Genomic DNA, 19,724 nt, shown 5'->3' on the forward strand with positions numbered 1-19,724 from the left:
ACCTCTCTGTGGCTGTACTGGTAAAATATGGATGACAAAACACACCTGACAGGACTGTGGGGTTAAATGAGATAAAAATATATAAAGTGCTTAGCACTAACAAACTATACCCAGCATTGTTATTTGTCTTTTTGGAGTTTTATTTGCAGATCTAGTTATGTACTAATACTTCTGGTTGAAGAGAAAGAAGCCATTTTGTGCAGTAGAGAAAGCCACTTCTGTACTTCTAGCTTCCAAGTTTTCACTTAATCTCTCAGAGCCTCAGTTGCCAAAATCTGTAAAGGAGGGTAATCTTCTCACGGGACTTGTTATGCTTAGTGGCTTGTAAACTGCAAAAACACAATGAAAGTTTAAGCCTCTATATTATTATAGCCTTCTGTTACCATCAACGCCACCCACAATATGATTTTAGAAGAACCTGAATAACTACTTATAGAGTGATGTGTAGTCATTTCTCAACCTCTGAGATTGTAATCAAAGAATCTTTTCATGGCCATGGTGGTGGGAGCAAGTCATTGTCAAAATAAATTTCATTCTCCTGTTGTCTGAATACAAAGTGAGGACTGTGTTACTCCCTATCTGCAACACTCCCTGCCTGTCCTCATGAGCTATCAGGCTCAGCTAAATATGTCCCTGGCCAGTATGTTAATAATCCCCGCTGGTTCTGAGACCTCCGTCCACCACCGATGTGACATTCTTTGTGTTCAAATGTCTAGCTGACGTCTGCTGCTTAAAACAGCCCATGCTTTCACCCCCTCTCTGCATTGTCACGGCCCTGTATCACCGCTCTTAAAAGGCCACTCTGAGCTCCAGTTGCTGACCAGCCTGCCTACTTGCCTCCCTGCCTGCTGCCGGCTGCCTTGAATGCCTGGTTCTCCAAGCTCCTTGTGGGTCTGACAAAGCAGGGACCATGTCTACCTTTGGCTACAGGAGAGGACTTAGCAAATATGAATCCATCGATGAGGATGAACTTCTCGCTTCCCTGTCAGCTGAGGAGCTGAAGGAGCTAGAGAGGGAGTTGGAAGACATTGAACCTGATCACAGCCTTCCCGTGGGGCTAAGGCAAAAGAGTCTGACCGAGAAAACCCCCACGGGGACATTCAGCAGAGAGGCACTGATGGCCTATTGGGAAAAGGAGTCCCAAAAACTCTTGGAGAAGGAGAGGCTGGGGGAGTGTGGAAAGGTAGGCTCTCGGGTTTTTTCCTTAGCTACTCCTACCCCCGACCCCCACCCCCAACCCGGGAACCTGTTTTCTCTAACTTTTTAGTCCTCTTCACTTTTCTTTCCTCATAACCCATTTGCACCTGCTACTGAACAATTCCTCAGGCCACCCAGGGGAACATAATATGTAAAATTCTTAGCTGGGATCCTTCGATTGACTTTTAGTCAATCAAGATTGCATTTTCAAGAGGAAAATAATTCACAAGCAAGGCATGGGTTTAGATATATTGCCAGACATAAGTCTAATTTCAGTTACAAGTTGCTGATGTGGAATAGTGTGTGTGACATTACATATATATTGCAGTTAGGTAGATTTAGTTCCTTCTATAAAGACAGAAGTGGGTACTCTGGCTGCTTTGACTGTAATGGTGACTACAGTAAAAATGATTCTTTTTTTTTTTTTCCAACACCGAAAAGTGAGCAGTGGTGGGAAATACGCAGGACTGAGAGCCAGGGGGCCTTATTTCGAGTCCCTGTGCTGTCCCTAAGTTGTTAGACCTTGAACAGATAGTCCATCTCTGCAGGCTTCTCTTTCCCACCTGTCCATTGAGGGAGTTGAATCTAGGGTTTCTTTTGTAAATCGAGAACACCTTTGAGATTTTGATAAGTTACAAAACTTCTCCTGCAGATACTGTCCGTGTCTTGTGCATACACACACAACCTTTTACATGGCATTTCAAAATGACGCCCTACATCCCAAAACCCACCTGGGGACCCAAGTTAAACATGCCTGAGTAGATAACCTCTAAGATTCCTTCCTGCTTTATAATGGTGATCCTGAGACCAGGAAATGTGCTTATATTAGAGCTCGGGTCTTTTAAGCTCTTGTGTTCTGCCCAGTAAACAGTTACTTCGGATTTGCCTTATAGATCGTTAAGAGAGGAAAGCTCAAAAGACTATTCTCTGGGAAAATAGCAATTTGAATACAGTATAATAAATTCCTGAACCTGTGGAATAACACAGGTCAGAAGCAACAGTTTAAAACCTGTGGGCTACACTAGAATCATTTGAAATCAAAATGGCCTGAATCCAATGGCAAAGACTTCCACAGTACTAATCTAGGCACTGTTAGATGATCTTGATGATAGGGTGTGTGGGCCACATTTGTAGCAAGATATGTGTGAGCCTTGTTCATGTCAATCATTGCGGGAAGGGCCACTGGGATCAAGCCAGGGTCTGCCAAGGCCACGGTGTCTGCCTGCACTGAGGGGTGGAAGGGGAAAGTGAGGCCAGGATTGGGCTGGTCAGTTTCTCCACAACTATGATTTTCAGAGGTCCTTTTCCCCTCCTGATGTGGGATTATGTGGGAAAATCTGATAAAATATATAAACTATAACATTTTGATTATAGTTCTTAAAGAATTTCCTTGATAAAAAGATGAAAATTGCCACAGAATATCCAAGACAGATAACCATCACAGCAGTAACCCAACAAAGGTATTTTCATGTCAGAATGTCTTTATATCTGTAGGAATCAAAGGGCAAAGCCTGTTGTCCGTTATGATGGAACCCGTCCTGATCCTGCCAAAGGTTTTGCTGATCCCTGCCAGTGGCTTATCAGCTCAATTAGAGAGGCTGTGTGTTGATGAACTTCGATTCCCTTCCGGGTAGTTAACTTTTCTGCCACTGCACTTTCCCAGCCGGCCAGCTGTCCCTGTAGTCACAAGGGGGTCTGAGCAGAAGCCTTGGAGCCTGTAAATCCATTCCCACACAGGACAAAGTTCAAGGCAGCTGGCAGGTGGGTAGGGGAGGGAGTGGCCATGTAAGTGAAGAACAGTGCAATATGGACCACAAGAAGGAGATGGGGGTCTTGGTTATCAGGCCATTGTCTTTGAAAGGCTTATGAAAACCATGTTCAACTCCTATTGAACGGCGGCCTCTGTCCACTTGGGTTCACACAAACTTAGGCTGCATTAAGCTCCAAGGGGCCTTGGAGGTCAGAGGGCCAACCCCCCCCCTAATTTGAGTATCTGTTGGGCCTCAGGCATAGGTGCCAATAAATTCACTCATATTATTTAGTTGAATTCTTACTCTTGCACATGAGAATTGAGACTAGGAGAGGTTAAGAAATTCAGTTGAAGTTAACAGTTTATTAGGAGAGCTGACATTCAGACCGAGGTCTGCTGATGCCAAGACCACGATTCTCAAATTGTGAGTCCCCAACCCATCGGCATTACCTGGGAATTTCTTAGAACTGCTCATTCTAGGGCTCCCCCAGATCTCCTGGGAGTGGAGCCCAGCATTTTGTGGTCTCACAAGCCCCTCAGGTGATTATGGCACACACCACAGTTGAGGACCGCTCAACTGTACTGAGACCTCTCAGAGATTTACTGATTTGACTACAGTCAGCCAGCTCTTTAGGGGTAGACCCAGAACCAGAACCGAAAACCAAGCCTCTTGCCTCTCTTGTTCATGTAAAGATGCCAGGGAGGTGATCAGGAGACATGGTTGGCCACTACCTTCTTGTTGCCTTATTTATTCCCCGAGAGTGCCAACATTCATGTTCTCTCTACTAGCCCTCATGCCTCACCCCATCCCCACCTTCCCACCCCCCATTCTCACAAGGATCAAGGTTAACTCCAGAGCACTGGCAGATAGCAGACCTGGAACAGTGCAGTCAGTCCAAAAGCCAGATAACATAGGAAGTAGGCAAAGATTATTTTTTCATATCCTCTTAACTCCGTCTCCAGACACTTTTCTCCCTTCTGGTGTCTTTCTTTTAGGTGTCCCCCACCTAGGGTGGCTAACCATCTCAGATTGTCTGGGACTATCTAGATTTAAGAACTGAAAATCCTGCGTCCTGGGAAACCTCTCAGTTCCAGGTGACCGGGGACAGTCACCTGCTGAGCGCTGGACCCATCCTGACTGTCAGCAGCTGGTAGCCAATGTCAGTTTAGATCCGTTCAGCCAACAGATATTTATTGAACTCCTACTATATGCTAAACACTGCACTAGGTAAACAAAACAGACAGGATCCCTGTCCTTACCCAGTTAACAGTCTTTTGGGGAAAATGACAAACAAGTAATTAAAATAGGTACTTGGGGTGTCTGGGTGGCTCAGTCAGTTAAACTTCCGACTCTTGACTTTGGCTCAGGTCATGATCTCACGGTTCATAAGCTGACAGCAGGGAGCCTACTTGGGATTCCCTCTCTCTGTCTCTCTCTCTCCTTGTCTCTCTGCCCCTTCCCGCTCTGCTCTGTCTCTCTAAATAATAAATAAATAAATAAATAAATACTTCACTGGGGGAAGTACAATGCCCTATATGGCAAGGATAATATGAGGGGATAATATGAGGAAGTGTCAAAGAAGGCTTTCTGGAAAAAGTGTCATTTAGATGTTACATTAAGACTCATTGCTGGGTAACAGTTTCAGATATTGTCTCTCAGACACATTTTTGCTTGTTTGTTTTTATTTATTTATTTTTGAGACAGCACAAGCAGGGGAGGGGGAGAGAGAGGAGGACAGAGGATCTAAAGCTGGCTTTGCACCGACAGCAGTGAGCCCGCCGCCAGGCTCGAACACAGGAGCTGTGAGATCATGCCTGAGTGGAAGTCGGACACTCCACCAACTGAGCCACCCAGGTGCCCCTCTCAGATACATCTTGAGGGGAAAACATCTCTTGCAGATAAGAGCCTGAAGGTCTTCCAGGGGATAGGGGATAACATGTAAGGCTGGCATGAAGGGCAGTTTACCTTACATTTTGAGAAGGTCCCTTTCCTCCAAATACCGAAACAGCTAAAACTTCACACAAACACACACACACACACACACATACACACGCACGCACGCACGTAGTATTCCCCATCCTCCTGCTCCTGAAGAAGTAAGTAAATAAAGACCGGATAACCATCCCAGGAGTGGCTGACCCCTTCCCCAGGCCATCGCTTGGTGCCTGCCACTCCAAACAAGTGGATAACTGGAGGCTATTTTGTGGTAGCAACTGGGCAAACAAACCTGGAGACGCGCACAGTGTTTCCAAAGCTCATTCCACATGCCTCAGGCGGCAGGAGCCCTGGGGGGAAAGGGAGGGCTTGGGGCCTTAAAGGAGATAAAAGAAAGGACTAAAAAGATAGCATTAGGGGAAATCAGACTCTGTTAGCAATCTCCAGAATTTTTTATTTTTTTTATCAGAAAAGATAGCAAGAAAAAGAGAAAGAAGGGGTCATTCAGGCTTCTTAGTACAAAGTCTTGTAAGCAGGAAAGACAAAGATAGCATTGAGACTGTGTTTGCCTGAAAGTCTTTCATAATTGATACATGGTAAATAATTTAAGACCATGAGGCCGGGGCAATGGCTTGCTTCAAGATTTTCTACTGTTCTCTGCTGTTTCACGTGATGGTTGGAATCCAGTTAGGGCCAGGGGCCATTATCTTTCCCACCTGCTGTCTTCTGCAGTCCATCTCATTTAACCCTGCCCCAGCGTGAGATTTCAAGTTGATTTGCTGCAAAGGGTGACCTGAATGTTTTTCTGCATCGAGCTAGGTTTTGACCTGCAGCTAAGAACAGCAGCCCTGCCCCCTCGGCTTCTCTTCCCCCACAGCAGCAACAGGGACAGCGGCCACTCTCAGGTGGTGCAGGGCCTCTGAGACCCTGTGCCAGGCCCTACCCCAGAGGTAGGTTCTGGCTGGAGAAGCAAAGGATGCCGCTGCCTCTGGCTTCACTGAGACAAGTCGGGGCACAGAGCACTCCGCGGCTGTCGCAGCTGCTTCTGGAGGCAAATCGGGGGAAGAATTTTTGAGCATTCAGAAAGGGAATCCATTAACATGTTGTGTATTTTCGTTGTCATTTGTTTCTTCGGGATGGAGAAATAAGGAAGAGCAGAGGAGTGATTCCAGAAGGGAGGGTTGAATTTGCTAAATTCTAAGTAAACAAGGAGTCACATAGTTCAGAGCAAGTTGTTAAAGAGAATGAGAAATGTATCAAGGGTTTTCCAAAGCTGAAGTTCTGACTCATTTATTCAAATTGACAAAATGATAGTAAATTTTATTTTTTTTTATTTAAAAAAAATTTTTTTAACGTTTATTTGTTTTTGAGACAGAGAGAGAGAGAGAGCATGAACGGGGGAGGAGCAGAGAGAGAGGGAGACACAGAATTGGAAGCAGGCTCCAGGCTCTGAGCCATCAGCCCAGGGCCCGACGCGGGGCTCGAACCCACAGACCGCGAGATCGTGACCTGAGCTGAAAGTCGGACGCTTAACTGACTGAGCCACCCAGGCGCCCCGATAGTAAATTTTAATACAGTGTGTTGAATTCTAGATATTTATGCTGCAGAAAACAAATGAAATTGTTTGTTTATAAAAGCTGTTGAAAGATATGCAATGAAAGGTTAACCCTGATCACCCCAACTAGAGAGGTCAGAAGCAAGAGAGTGGTCTTTTTTCCTTACATGCTTTTGTATTATTTGCCATGTGTTATTTCCCTTTTTTATTTACTGAGATATAATTGACATATAACATTGTTTTGCTTTTAGATGTACAACATAGTGGTTTGATCTATTGCAAAACCATGTGTTACTTTTATAAATTTTTTTAAAATGTGCTGACAAATGACCAATTTACTGATGCTACTGTGCTCTTCAGGTTGCAGAAGAAGACAAGGAAGAGAGTGAGGAAGAGCTTGTTTTCACTGGAAGTAACAGTGAGATTTCTGAGGAGGTGTATACAGAAGAGGAGGAGGAGGAGGAGGAGGAGGAGGAGGAAGAGGAGGAAGAGGAAGGAACAGCTGAGAAGGAGAAAGGTATTAATGGAACTGTAAATTATGATAGCACCGATTCTGATAACTCTAAGCCAAAGACATTTAAAAGTCAAATCGAAAACATAAATTTGACCAATGGCCACAGTGGAAGGAACACAGAGTCGCCAGCTGCCATTCACCCTTGCGGAAATCCTACCGTGATTGAGGATGCCTTGGAAAAGATAAGGAACGACGACCCTGACACCACAGAGGTCAACTTGAACAACATCGAGAACATCACGTCGCAGACCCTCGCCCGCTTCGCCGAGGCACTCAAGGGCAACACAGTGGTGAAGACCTTCAGTCTGGCCAACACACGCGCGGACGACAGCGCGGCCATGGCCATTGCGGAAATGCTCAAAGTCAACCGGTACATCACCAACGTCAACGTGGAGTCCAACTTTATCACGGGCAAGGGGATCCTGGCCATCATGAGGGCTCTGCAGCACAACACGGTGCTCACGGAGCTCCGCTTCCACAACCAGAGGCACATCATGGGCAGCCAGGTGGAGATGGAGATCGTCAAGCTGCTCAGGGAGAACACCACGCTGCTGAGACTGGGTTACCATTTTGAACTCCCAGGACCAAGAATGAGCATGACGAGCCTCTTAACGAGAAATATGGATAAACAGAGGCAGAAGCGGATGCAGGAACAAAAACAGCAAGAGGGCTGTGATGGAGGAGCCAATCTTAGGACCAAAGTCTGGCAGAGAGGAACACCTGGCTCTTCCCCTCATGCATCTCCCAGGCACTCTCCCTGGTCATCCCCCAAACTCCCCAAGAAAGTCCAAACTGTGAGGAGGAGCCGCCCTCCATCTCCTGTGGTCCCACCCCCTCCTCCTCCCCCACCCCCCCCCTCCTCCTCCTCCTCCTCCCCAAAAGCTGCCACCTCCTCCCCCACCCCCCCCTCCTCCGCTCCCAGAGAAAAAACTCATCACTCGAAACATTGCAGAAGTCATCAAACAACAGGAGAGTGCCCAGCGGGCATTACAAAATGGACGGAAGAAGAAAAAAGGGAAAAAGGTTAAGAAACAGCCAAACAATATCCTAAAGGAAATTAAAAATTCCCTGAGGTCAGTGCAAGAGAAGAAAATGGAAGACACTTCCCGACCTTCTACCCCACTGAGATCAGCTCATGAGAATCTCATGGAAGCTATTCGGGGAAGCAGCATAAAACAGCTAAGGCGGGTAAGTAACCCAAGAGCAGATTTGGGGCACGGATGTGGTAAGTGAGGAAGCCCCTACGACACGATGGTACCAAAGTCACCTCTCAACATATTTATTAATGTTTAAAATATTGCAGCATGCAAGAGCAAGCATCCACATTCGGAATACCAGGAGCAGGTGACCAGTGGCCACATTTCCACTGGAAAATGAGCCTGGGCCACCTTCTTAGCATCTCGGTTCCAGAAAGGCCAGGCCTATTTTAAGGCACTCCAATATATAAAAATCCTGATTTCCTTAATAAGAAAATCAGGGAATATAATCTATATTCCAAAAAAGATTATCACTTGTCAAAATTTTTACCACAAAGTTTCAGGTGATTTAAAACCTAATTTACAATATAGAGGCACCTGGGTGGCTCTGTAGGTTGAGCATCTGACTCTTGGTTCCGGCTCAGGTCATGATCTCACGGTTTGTGGCATCGAGCTCCACGTCGGACTCTGTGCTGACAACTCAGAGCCTGCTTGGGATTCTCTCTCTGCCCCTCCCCAACTCGCGCGCATGAGCCCTCTCTCTCAAAATAAATAAACTTCAAAAAATAATAAAAATACAAATAAATGTTAAAAATAAAACCTAATGTATCATATAAAATTTGAATATCACACAACAATAATCAATCTATATCTGAGGTAGTTTCAGAGAACACTGCTCGAGACATGCCCTACAGATAGTTTTCATTTTATCGTTTGTGTTGTTTTATTGAAAGGAAATTCCCCATTCTTCTAGGTGGAAGTTCCAGAAGCTCTGCGATAAAAACATGATCTTGAGAAGAGGATGCAGAATCATTCAGCGGTATTAAATCGAATGCATTGTGACCTGTTTCTAAAGTACCTTCTTCAGTTTGAAATGTTTCCTGACTTTAAAAATAACCTCACCCATTAATTCCAAAAAGAATTTTAAGAAACAATCAGCATGTTTCTTCTGTAAATATGAAAATAAACTACTTTTTTATGTTATGAGATTTGTATTGGCAAGAAGCAGTTTATTTAAAGATGCTCTTATATCCCTGGATGTGTTGGTAACTCCGAGCTGTTGTGAGTTAATGAAATGTGCTGTTATTTTTGTAATCCCAATAAATTTGGATTGAAGTTTTTGGGTTTTTTTAAAACAAACTAATTTTTGTGTGTTTGAGTTGATGCATATGTGAGGTGTGTATGTAACATTGCTAAATATTAAAAATATGACATTCTTACCCAAAAAGGGCTTGGGTCCTTAGCATTTTCCTTTCTTTGTTTTTTCCCATCCAAGAAAATTCGATCAGAGCTCTTTCTAAAATGTCTGAAATAAAAAATGTTCTTCAAAGTCTTCTTGGTAGTAAGATAAAAGCTGTAGGAAACTTCCTGAAGTGGCCATCACCATCCTGGACGCACTGTTAGACCCATTCCCAAAAGGCTGATAGGTCCCCAGGAGTCAGTTCAATCATTTACAATTAAAGTCAACTATTTCCGGAGGAAAGAAAAAAAGTAAAGGAAAGCTTCTTGATAGAGGAAATCGTGTTAGGGGAATTCCTGGAAAATAAGCCCTGAACACAGAGTTATCTTGTAGCCGACACTGAAGATTCACCTCTCAAAACTCCCTTTGAACTTTCCTTAGATGAGCCTTAGTCCAGTGGACCTCAGCCTTGGTGTGCCCTCCACAAACGGTGACGTTGACGTCCTCGACACACATCCGGGGACAAAGGCACATGTATTTCTAATCCCCAAATATCACCTCCCTGTCACTCAAGGAAGACCTGAAATCAAATTAGAGAAAGACATATCCGAGATTTCCTTCATCTGGCTCCAGTGCTCCACTCCAACTTACGAAAGCTATAAATCTCTTCTAAAGTCCTTTGTCTTAACTATGATTAGCAGTGTTTCCTTTGTGTCCTACAGAGTCTAACAGTGGTCCTGGCAAAACTCTCCGGGCCACTCATTCAATAATTGTTTGCTCTACATACAAAGCTTTGGATTATCTTCAAACAAGCGGATTTTGTTTCACTAGAATATTTCTCCAATAGTTCTTGGGTCTGTTTCTTTTAGCCTGTTTCTATTGTTCTGCCATTGTCTTACTCAGAGAGAACGGCCTATATAACCTCTGAAGTGGGTGCCAGCGACCTCCGAGGTAGCTGGCTCCATGTGGGGAGCGGCTGACATTGTCTCATGAATATATTTCACGAAAACGTCAAAAGGGGCTGTCCCCATTTTAGAGATGAGGAAACCATTCCGGGAGGCAGCGGGCTCAAAGAAGTCAAGTTTGCATGTGACCATGCATATCTCTGACTGTACAGCCTGGTCCCTTTGTACGTGACATCACCTCCCTGCTTCTCTCCAGACTCAAACCTCCTAAAGGGTCCCTGTTCTCACAACAGTGATGGGGATTTCAGTTTCTACTTTCAGTGACTTCACTGTTTTTATTAGTGTTCACAATCATGCCCATTATTAATATGCAAACAAACAGCTAAAACGCAGGTTCTTAAAAGACGTGTGTCTGTGTGCGTGCGCACGTCCATGTGTGTTTATTTAGAACAGAAAGCCAAGGCCAAACCTCTTTTCCCATCCCCCTTGTGTGTGCATGAGAACAGGGCTCCTCTAAATTGGAAATACTTCCGACTTCATCATGATGAGGCCGAGGGGCAAACGGTTGCTGATAAATCAGGGTTGATAAAACCACACATGAATCCCAGAAAGCCCGTGTGGAGAAATTCTCTGGAGTGAGGAGAAGAGGTTAGTGATCTGGGCGGCCGAGAGCCATATGGCTGGGGACACGGGCCAGGCCTTCTCACCAGAAGTGAGTGATTGGCAAACAGATATTTTGACCTTTGCATTTAAAAGTATACGTTGCTAGGGATGCCTGGGTGGCTCAGTCAGCTGAGCATCCGACTTCAGCTCGGGTCACGATCTCACGGTTCCGTGCGTTCAAGCCCTGCATTGGACTTTGTGTTGATAGCATGGAGTCTGCTTGAGATTCTCTCTCTCTCTTTCTGCCCCTCTCCCACTTGTGCTCTCTCTCTCTCTCAAAGAAATAAACATTTAAAAACAAATAAATAATAAGCAAACAAACAAACAAATAAAATCTACCTTGCTGGAAATGTCTGGGCCCGAGGAGAGAGCGGCATGCACTTCCTGGGAACTTCACAAAATGTAAATAAAGACATGGACCCTCAGACTCAATCTACAAAACAAAATGTTACAAAGCCCATCACAACACAGGTGTGACAGGATCAGAAACTGAGTGGGTATATTTAGCATTCAGGAAAACCCTTTCTAGAATGTTGTTTCGGAATACAGTACTGTGAACATTTGCGGTGTTAGGACTCTCTCCATTCAGCACAGGAGAGGGATTCTTAGTTTACCCTTCCTGCAAACTCATACAGTTTGAATGAACACTAATTAGTTCATCCTCTAACAAGAGCTTTCAGCTCACTGGGAGAAGAGCGTCCAAGGCCAGATGAAGTGTTTAGGCTGTGATTTATATTTGCACGTTAATCTCCTGAGGTACACATCATCCCGATTTGAAACAGAGCCAGGATGCTGCGTCTCACTCTGCTTCGAGAGCCGTGCTGCCACAGGTATTTAATAACTCAGTGTCAGCAGGATGTTGATTTAATACCTGCCCTGACGTAGTTGCTCTGAGTGAAAGGAGGAGGTACCAGGCTGCAAAAAGCCTATATTGAGACGCACCGAGGAGTAGGGTAGATCCACTGGTTCTTGAGAAGGCCTCTTAGCCGCTTCCTTCCGGGACAAACTTAACACTCGTTTCTCTGTTTCTCTGAGGGTTGGGAAGTGGAGTTTTATTCTCATTAATGCTCAAATAGCATGGTCTGAAAGGCTAAGCATTGATCTAAGAACTAGAAAACTCAGAAATATGGGGCCAACATTACTGCACTTAACGACGTCCACAAATATTTTCCACGTGCCTACCACGTTCCGGATGCTGTTCTGGATGCTGAGGATACCCAGAGATAAAATCCCTGTCCTCATGTACCTTACGTTCCTTTAAAAAAAAATTTTTTTTAAATGTTTTTAATTTAGTTTTGAGGAAGAGAGAGAGACAGAGTGCAAGCAGAAGAGGAGCAGAGGGAGACACAGAGCCCGAAGCAGGCTCCAGGCTCTGAGCTGTCAGCACAGAGATGGACGCGGGGCTCAAACTTGTGAACCGCGAGATCATGACCTGAGTGTAAGTCAGATGCTTAACCAACTGAGCCGCCCATCATGTACCTTACCTTCCAATCGAGGGAGTTTAGTTTAACGCCGTTCCTGCAAGCATCATGCATTTCCTTACCAGATGCTTCCTGTGTTTGAGACCCTGTGCTCAATGCTGGGGAGACCAGGTTCCATTAGAAAGTGTCCTCCACCTCAAAGCAATGGGAATGCTGAGAAAACCATCCCTTCCCGAATCTGCGGCAAGAACAGAGTTAGAGGCAGGTGTAGGGTCCTGGGCGGGCACTGAGGAAGCCTAATCACCTAAAGTCAGTGTCAGCGAACTTTTTCTGTAAAGAACTAAGGTGTAAATATTTTAGACTTTCTGGGCCATTAGGTATCTGCCAAAAGTATTCAACCCTGCCCTGTGGGGCAAAAACAGCCACAGGCCATACAGAAGTGAGCAGAGCAGGTCTGTCTTCTAATAGGACTTTATTTATAGACACTCACATTTAAATTTCAGATAACATTCATGAGTTGTGAACTTTCCTCTTTTGATTTTTTCAACCATTGAAAAATGAAAACACTCTTCTTAGGTCACGGGCTATACAAAAATAGACGTTAGGTGGATTTAACTTGTAAGCCACAGTTCACCATAGACCCTTGACCAAAAGCAGAGAAGGGGTCAAGAATGGCTTCTTAAGGAAGGTGACACATGAATTGGACTTTTAAAGAAGAGAGAAGGGGGCGCCTGAGTGGCTCAGTCGGTCGAGCGGCCGACTTCGGCTCAGGTCATGATCTCGCGGTCCGTGAGTTCCAGCCCCGCGTCAGGCTCTGTGCTGACAACTCGGAGCCTGGAGCCTGCTTCTGTTTCTGTGTCTCCGTCTCTCTCTCTCTCTGCCCCTCCCCCATTCGTGCTCTGATTCTCTCTGCCTTTCAAAAATGAATAAATGCTAAATATATATACATACATATATATGTTATACATATTATAGATATTAATACATATTATGTAGATACATATATATATTATACATATTATATATATATATAAAAGAGAGAAGATGCCAGGCTAAAAAAAGGGTCACATGATGAAGTCAGGGAACAAGGAAGGATATTTAAGTTTGTGGAAACAGAGCAATCTAGAAAATAGTTGAAAATCATAGGGTTTAATGTAATTATGTAAAAACAAGGATTTGGTCAAGAGTTAATATTTCAGTCTTTTTTTATAGTATTGATGATTTTGGTGAATTGAAAATATAACTATTGTATAGTTTCTGCATGGCCTACGTTTTTACAAAAATAGTCTGTGATCATCAAGAAAAATCAGAGTATACAGATAAGCAAAAGAACCCAAAGAATCCCCATAATCCTGCCCACACAGAACAACAACTGATGACCCGTTAGTGTATATGCTTTTAGATTCTCCTTGAAGCATATTTAAATATACATATTACTTTGTTTTCTACAAAAAGAGGAAGATAGCATACATACCTTTGTATAACCCACCATATTTTATGTAAGAAAGTTCAGTGACTGTTGGATAATTAGGTTATTTTGATTAGTCCTCTGATGTTGGATATATAGTTTGTTTTAACCCTTCCCTTTGAGTTATTCTGACTTGCAGCTCTTCCAAAAAGCCCTTACAAGAACTGATTGACTGAATGATTGGCAGCCAAAAAGCCATCTCCCAGATAGACTGGGGTTGTGACCCGTCATTGTGGTACACCCAAACTGGAAATTAGGTTTCAACCAAATTATCATGTTTACCAACTTTTTCGTGGCCAAATTATATGCCCATCTGAACCGCAGAGGCATGCATTAGTGAGATGTCTTTCAAAAACTTCATACTATTTTCTACTTATGAATAAAAAAAGCTGGGATGAACTGAGAGTTACAGGAGCCCAATCTGAGTGACTTAGTGCAAGCTAAGGAATGTGGACTTAATTATGAAAGTCTTGGGAGCATCCAAGAATTTCAAGAGGAGGAATGACATGATGTTTATAAAGGTTTTGAAAATATGACCTGTGTAACCAAGAGAAGGATGGATTCCGTGAGGTCCAGGCTTGTGGTAGGAAGACCAGTCGGGAAACCATTGCTATCATTTAAGAACAAAATGATACAGGGGCGCCTGGGTGGTTCAGTTGGTTAAGCGTCCGACTCTTGACTTTGTCTCAGGTCATGATTTCACAGTCTGTGAGTTCGAGCACCATGTCAGGCTCTGTGCTGACAGTGCAGAGCCTGCTTAGAATTCTCTCTCTCTCTCTCTCTCTCTCTCTCTCTCTCTCTCCACCTCTCTCTGCCCTTCTCTCTCTCTTTCAAAACAAATAAATAAACCAAAAAAAAAAAAAAAGAATGAAACGACACAAATTTGAACTATGAACTCTGTGTAAGTGTAAAGGAGTCAAAACAGAGCAGAGACTAAGGAAGCACATATCCCACAGAATTTAGTAACGGGCTAAACGTAGGGGGCAGGGGGCAACAAAAGAGAGGAGTCTGTGTCGACACTTGTGTTCCTGGCCGGGCCATTTGGGTGGATAGCAGTGCCACAGAGTGGGACAGGAATGCAGACGAGCAGGTGCTGGAGGGAGAAAATGACTTCAGTTTTAAATACATTGTGACTGAAGTGCCTGTCCGTTTGACTGTGTGGGCGGGTCTAGAATGATGGGGATGAGATTCCTACTGGAAATGGGGGCTTGGGGGTCACATGGTATGAGTGGCATTTAGAGATGGCGGTTTGGGTGAGGACGGTCAGCGAGTGTGGAGAATGCACAAGCATTCTGAGTGTAACCGGTCAGAAGGAGAGGAGAATTGTGTGGCAGAGCACAGAGTTGCCCCAAGGAAGGGGCTGTCAGTGCCGTAAAATGTCTCAGCAAGTTTTGTCTCAGCCTGAAGGGGGTCACTTGAACTGGTGGTCTTGATGAGAGCAAATTCATGGGAGCAGTGGAGATGGAAATCGATTGTAGGGCTAGGGTGGGACATTCTCCAAGATGAGTGTAGTTTGGTGTTTCACTAAAGGGTCTACTGCTGGTGGACGGCCAGAGGGTCCCCAGACCTCAGAAGAGAAAAGGCACATCCTCCTGGTATGTCATTTTCACTTGACATGAGAAATTAAAATTATATTTTAGACACACACACGTACACACACACGCAATCATTTTTACTTGATATGAAAAAATATCTATATTATTTATATACTTATATATAAATTTATAGATATATGTCAAGTAAAAATGACATATGTGTATGTAGATATATATATATCTATACACCCTGATTTTTGAAAGTTTGCATTATACCTCTTCACTTTTATGAAAGACCTATGTTAGTACCCATTTCCATCGACCAAAAGGAATCCAAAGAGGATTTTCATCTTTGAAAAAAACCCCAAAAACCCAAAACCGAGAATAGCATTCAGTGTTTGTTTTGCAGTGAGCTAGTTAAGGGGTAAAGCACACCTCAGGCTGCGAGAGGGCCCAGCCAAGACCCCTCACCAGGACCTGTGCTCAGCATCTCAGCACCAAGCCTCCATAGCTTTGAACCACGTCTGTGAGCATCTGTGCTTTATCTCAATTTATTTCGTGCATTTGTTAGGAAGTTGTGTGCCAGAAAAAACTAGGAGAGGTTATTTTTTGGATCTGGGAATACTCACAAATTTTTCCATACAAATTAAGTCATTGCTTCTTTGCTGTATGCCATTTCTGCTTATGGAAGTTTTTACAGGAACACTCTAGGATAACTTTAGGGGGAAACTGCATGTATGTTCTAGATAAAGTCAGTTGGAAATCTCATTCCATCTCTGTGACAGGCCATGGTCTTCTGCAAGATTTCAGAGAATTCCTGGGATGGAGGAGAATTCCTCCTCATAGTTGTCTCTGGGTCCCTGCTCCGAGCCTGCATCTACCAAACCTATGATTTAATGGCCCTGGTGCAAATTATACTGACCTAATGTGGTGACTGACCCATGGCAATCAGCCCTCCTTCTTGATTTCCAAAGCCCCAACATTGCATGAAAATTGGGGAAACGAAGGAAGGTTGATATTAGAGCAACACAAATGACTTCAAACCAAACATGAGACCTTACTGTTGTGAGAAGTCCTCTGTCTAACTTAGCATCAGAGATTCCCTCCCCCCGCACGCCCCTGGCTATTTCATCCCACTTAATAGTCTGTGTTTTCTTGCTAGCATATCACTTCCTTCCTCTTCTGTCATGCTTCTGCATCACTACTGTCCCCCCTACATTACTTTTGGGAATTCAAGATTTGTTTCACTCTGGTATGCACAGCAAATTCAGCTCTCTCTGGTCCCATCCCAACAAGAAGTTCGGGTCTACCTTTGCACCTCCAAGCTAATTAGTGTGATGCAGATCCCATGAGCCCTTTATCTAACAGGAGCCACCCTAAAGTTATGGCTGTGAATAGAATTTCTCCCCCCTGGAAGATGCTGTATGTTCTCCCAGAACAACACAAAAACCCGCATATAGTCACTCACAATCTATTATCTGGACTGTCGCTTCTGAACTGGTTTCTTCCTGACTGGTTGCTCTGCTTCCATTCCCACTCACCCCAACTTGTCTTTAACATGCTAGAGTGATTGATATTTGTCCAAAATGCAGTTCTGATCACAGCAGCCACCTTTTGAAATTCTTCAGGGGTAGCTCATATTCTGCAGAATAAAATTCAAATCCCTTTGCCTGGCAGACATGGCCCTGATGATCTCTCTGCCTCATTTCCACCGCTTGTCCACATGTGCTAACGCCGTCCTGAGCAACCTGCAGCTCCCTGAACAGGCGGTGGCCCCTCTTGACACAACCCTTTTCGCATACTTCTTACCTGCCTGGAATTCCCCTCCCACTCTTTAAATCTGGATAGCACCTAATTCATCCTGCAAGAGACCTTGAAAGACAAGTAGCTTATTGACCCAAGGAGATGGGGAAAAGGGCATCCTGCAGAAGAGCCTTGTTCTCCACAGTCTCCCTGGGTGACCTCATCCAAGCTGCTGTCTTTAAATACTACTCATATCACATGACCTCCAAATCCTTACTGCCAGCACAAATAAACGCCCCCCGTGATTCTGAGCCCACACATCCACATTCAGACATGATGTATTTAAAACTGAACTCATCTTCCTCCTTCAATACCCACTCCTGTTATATTTCATTTTCCACAGTCTCACAATATATTTTGCTTTGCGCTGCGTACTATTTGTGTACATGTCTTAATCTTCCCACTGTCCTCCTGGACTATATATCCTGGAGACCAGAGACTATATCTTATCTTTATGCCTAATAAACAGCAAGCACTCAATACATGTATTTGAATAGATAGAGATATCAGCTACTCAGGGACAATGAAGAAGCAACGTGACAGTGTCTTCCCATCGTTCCTCCTGGAGTGGCCAACAGTGGGATGGGATCAAAAAGGAACATGGTTGGGAAATGAAGTTCTAGAGGAAGATTGGTCCCAGGTTTTAAGACAAGTCAGGACCTACACATGGAGGCTTAGGGGCTCCAAGGAGCACCCAATGATACCATTTCCTTTGTGAATATTGTAAGGCCAGAATTCTAAGAATATTAGCATCCTCTCTTGATGCCCCTCCTCCCTCAAAGCCCCCATCCCTTTTCTCTGTGTGATCTGGGAGCAGAGGTCAGGCTACGGTCACGAGTGGCCGTGCAAGCTATTGTCAGGAGAGCACTGGGGCCAGCCAGGGACTGACACTGGAAAATGAAAAGCCCTGCTCTCTAAAAGAACCATCTTGAGGTAAAATTAGTATAATCTTTAAAACCCTAAAGACAAATTTGCAGTCTAAAGTGGAGGGTTTTACTCTGATACATTCTCTGTTTGCATATTAGCTATTCTGCAGTAATTTTCAGACGACTAACAACATGTTCCGGATGGAAACATTGTGCAATTAGCTATATAACCTTTATTATAAACTAAACAGTTTCTTAGCAACACAGCTGTCGTGGGGTTATATATTTTGGATTTTTAAAAATTAGATGTGTCATTGACAAACATACAAGCTGTGGTCCAAATACTGCTGTCACGAGCACAAACCACTAAATTTCCTCTCCTCCTGAATGAAATCTCAGATGATCCATCTGAGTGATCACTGTTATATAAACACAAAAACAGATGATCCAAAGTCAGTCTCAGGTTGCACTTTGCAAACTGCTCTCCCTGAATTTATCTGGGATTAACTCCTCTTGGAGCCCAGGGCTTGGTGGTGGCGGCACGCAGATTAAAAACCCGTGAATCCATGTAAGCGAATAAACCGATGAGTGGCTGCTCAGAGGAACCCTTTGTAAACCCTTCAGCAAAATTGGGAATGGTAAACAACATTTTTTGGACATTTGGGGGTTTTTTTTGAAGGAAGAGTCGGGGGGGGGGACCTGCATGTATTTATACATATTTATGATGGTCTTTTTAGAAGGTTTACCCTGGTTTTCTGCAGCTTTTGGTTCCTCCACACGACAGCAGTGGGGGTTGTGGCTCCTACCCAGGACCAGCACAAAGCTGGAAATACCACATTCAGGAGGAGCAAGGTAATACATATCAACCCCCTCACTTATTTTTCTCTAAATGCTGCCAAGAATTTCTGGTGACTCTTTTCAGAGACACTCGTAGGACGTTTAACAGGAATCTTGATTTGTTAGGATGGAGAGCTATGCTTGTACTCAGAAGCTATCAGTGGTGAACGTTGTTTTTAACGGCATGCAAATTTTTTTAACATGAGCCAAAAAAAAAAAAAGACAAAACAAAACCAGTTTTGCCTCCACATACGATATTCATAAGTTGGAAGTCACCGTTGGGGTGGTAAAAATATGAAATACATGGAAAATGCGTAAGGAAAGGAGACGCACTGGCACAGGTCACTTCAAGTTCAGAGAGAGGACTCTGAGGTAATTCCAAATAAATCCTTGTGTCATCACTTATTAAGCATTTGGGATTACTCAAACGTGTTAGTTACCTAATCTAATATTTCAAATGGAAAAAAAATATTTTAGTGCCGGTGGAAGGGGGGAAATGGGGGTTGGGGATGAGCAAACCAAAGATGAATTATAAAAATACTATATTCTATCCACTGAATACTCCCAAACTGTGAGACTGCACTGATCTCACAACGTGCCTTGGCTTGCTTTAGTGGCTGCTGGTTGAGCTGCATGATTATAACATATTTTCCTTTTGTTGAGTTTTGTGTGTGTGTGTGTGTGTGTGTGTTTTCCTGGAAAACAGAATGAAACAGTTCCCTTTGGGCTTTTGCATGTGCATAAGCAGAACAATCCCAAGCCTTCTACTTTTGAAATGAAGCTATTGGAATAATATTTTTATTTTTTACCCAGACTATCACTGGTGACTTAATACACGTGGGAGGCAGGGAACTCTAGTGGTTAAAGACACAGCCTCTCTATTAAGACAGACTTAAGT

At 43.9% G+C, this 19,724-nt stretch overlaps 1 protein-coding gene across 1 annotated transcript; it reads left to right on the plus strand.

Annotated features, from left to right (window-relative positions):
- The first annotated feature begins 858 nt into the window (after positions 1-858).
- LMOD2 (leiomodin 2) lies at positions 859-9,318 on the plus strand. Its single transcript, XM_047849885.1, is given in 4 exon segments — positions 859-1,187; positions 6,806-7,800; positions 7,802-8,140; positions 8,903-9,318. Coding segments are annotated over 4 exon segments (1,638 nt in total). The 5' UTR covers positions 859-910; the 3' UTR covers positions 8,930-9,318.
- The last annotated feature ends 10,406 nt before the right edge of the window (positions 9,319-19,724 follow it).

The sequence above is a fragment of the Prionailurus viverrinus genome, chromosome A2, assembly GCF_022837055.1.
Source record: "Prionailurus viverrinus isolate Anna chromosome A2, UM_Priviv_1.0, whole genome shotgun sequence".
Classification (NCBI taxonomy): domain Eukaryota; kingdom Metazoa; phylum Chordata; class Mammalia; order Carnivora; family Felidae; genus Prionailurus; species Prionailurus viverrinus.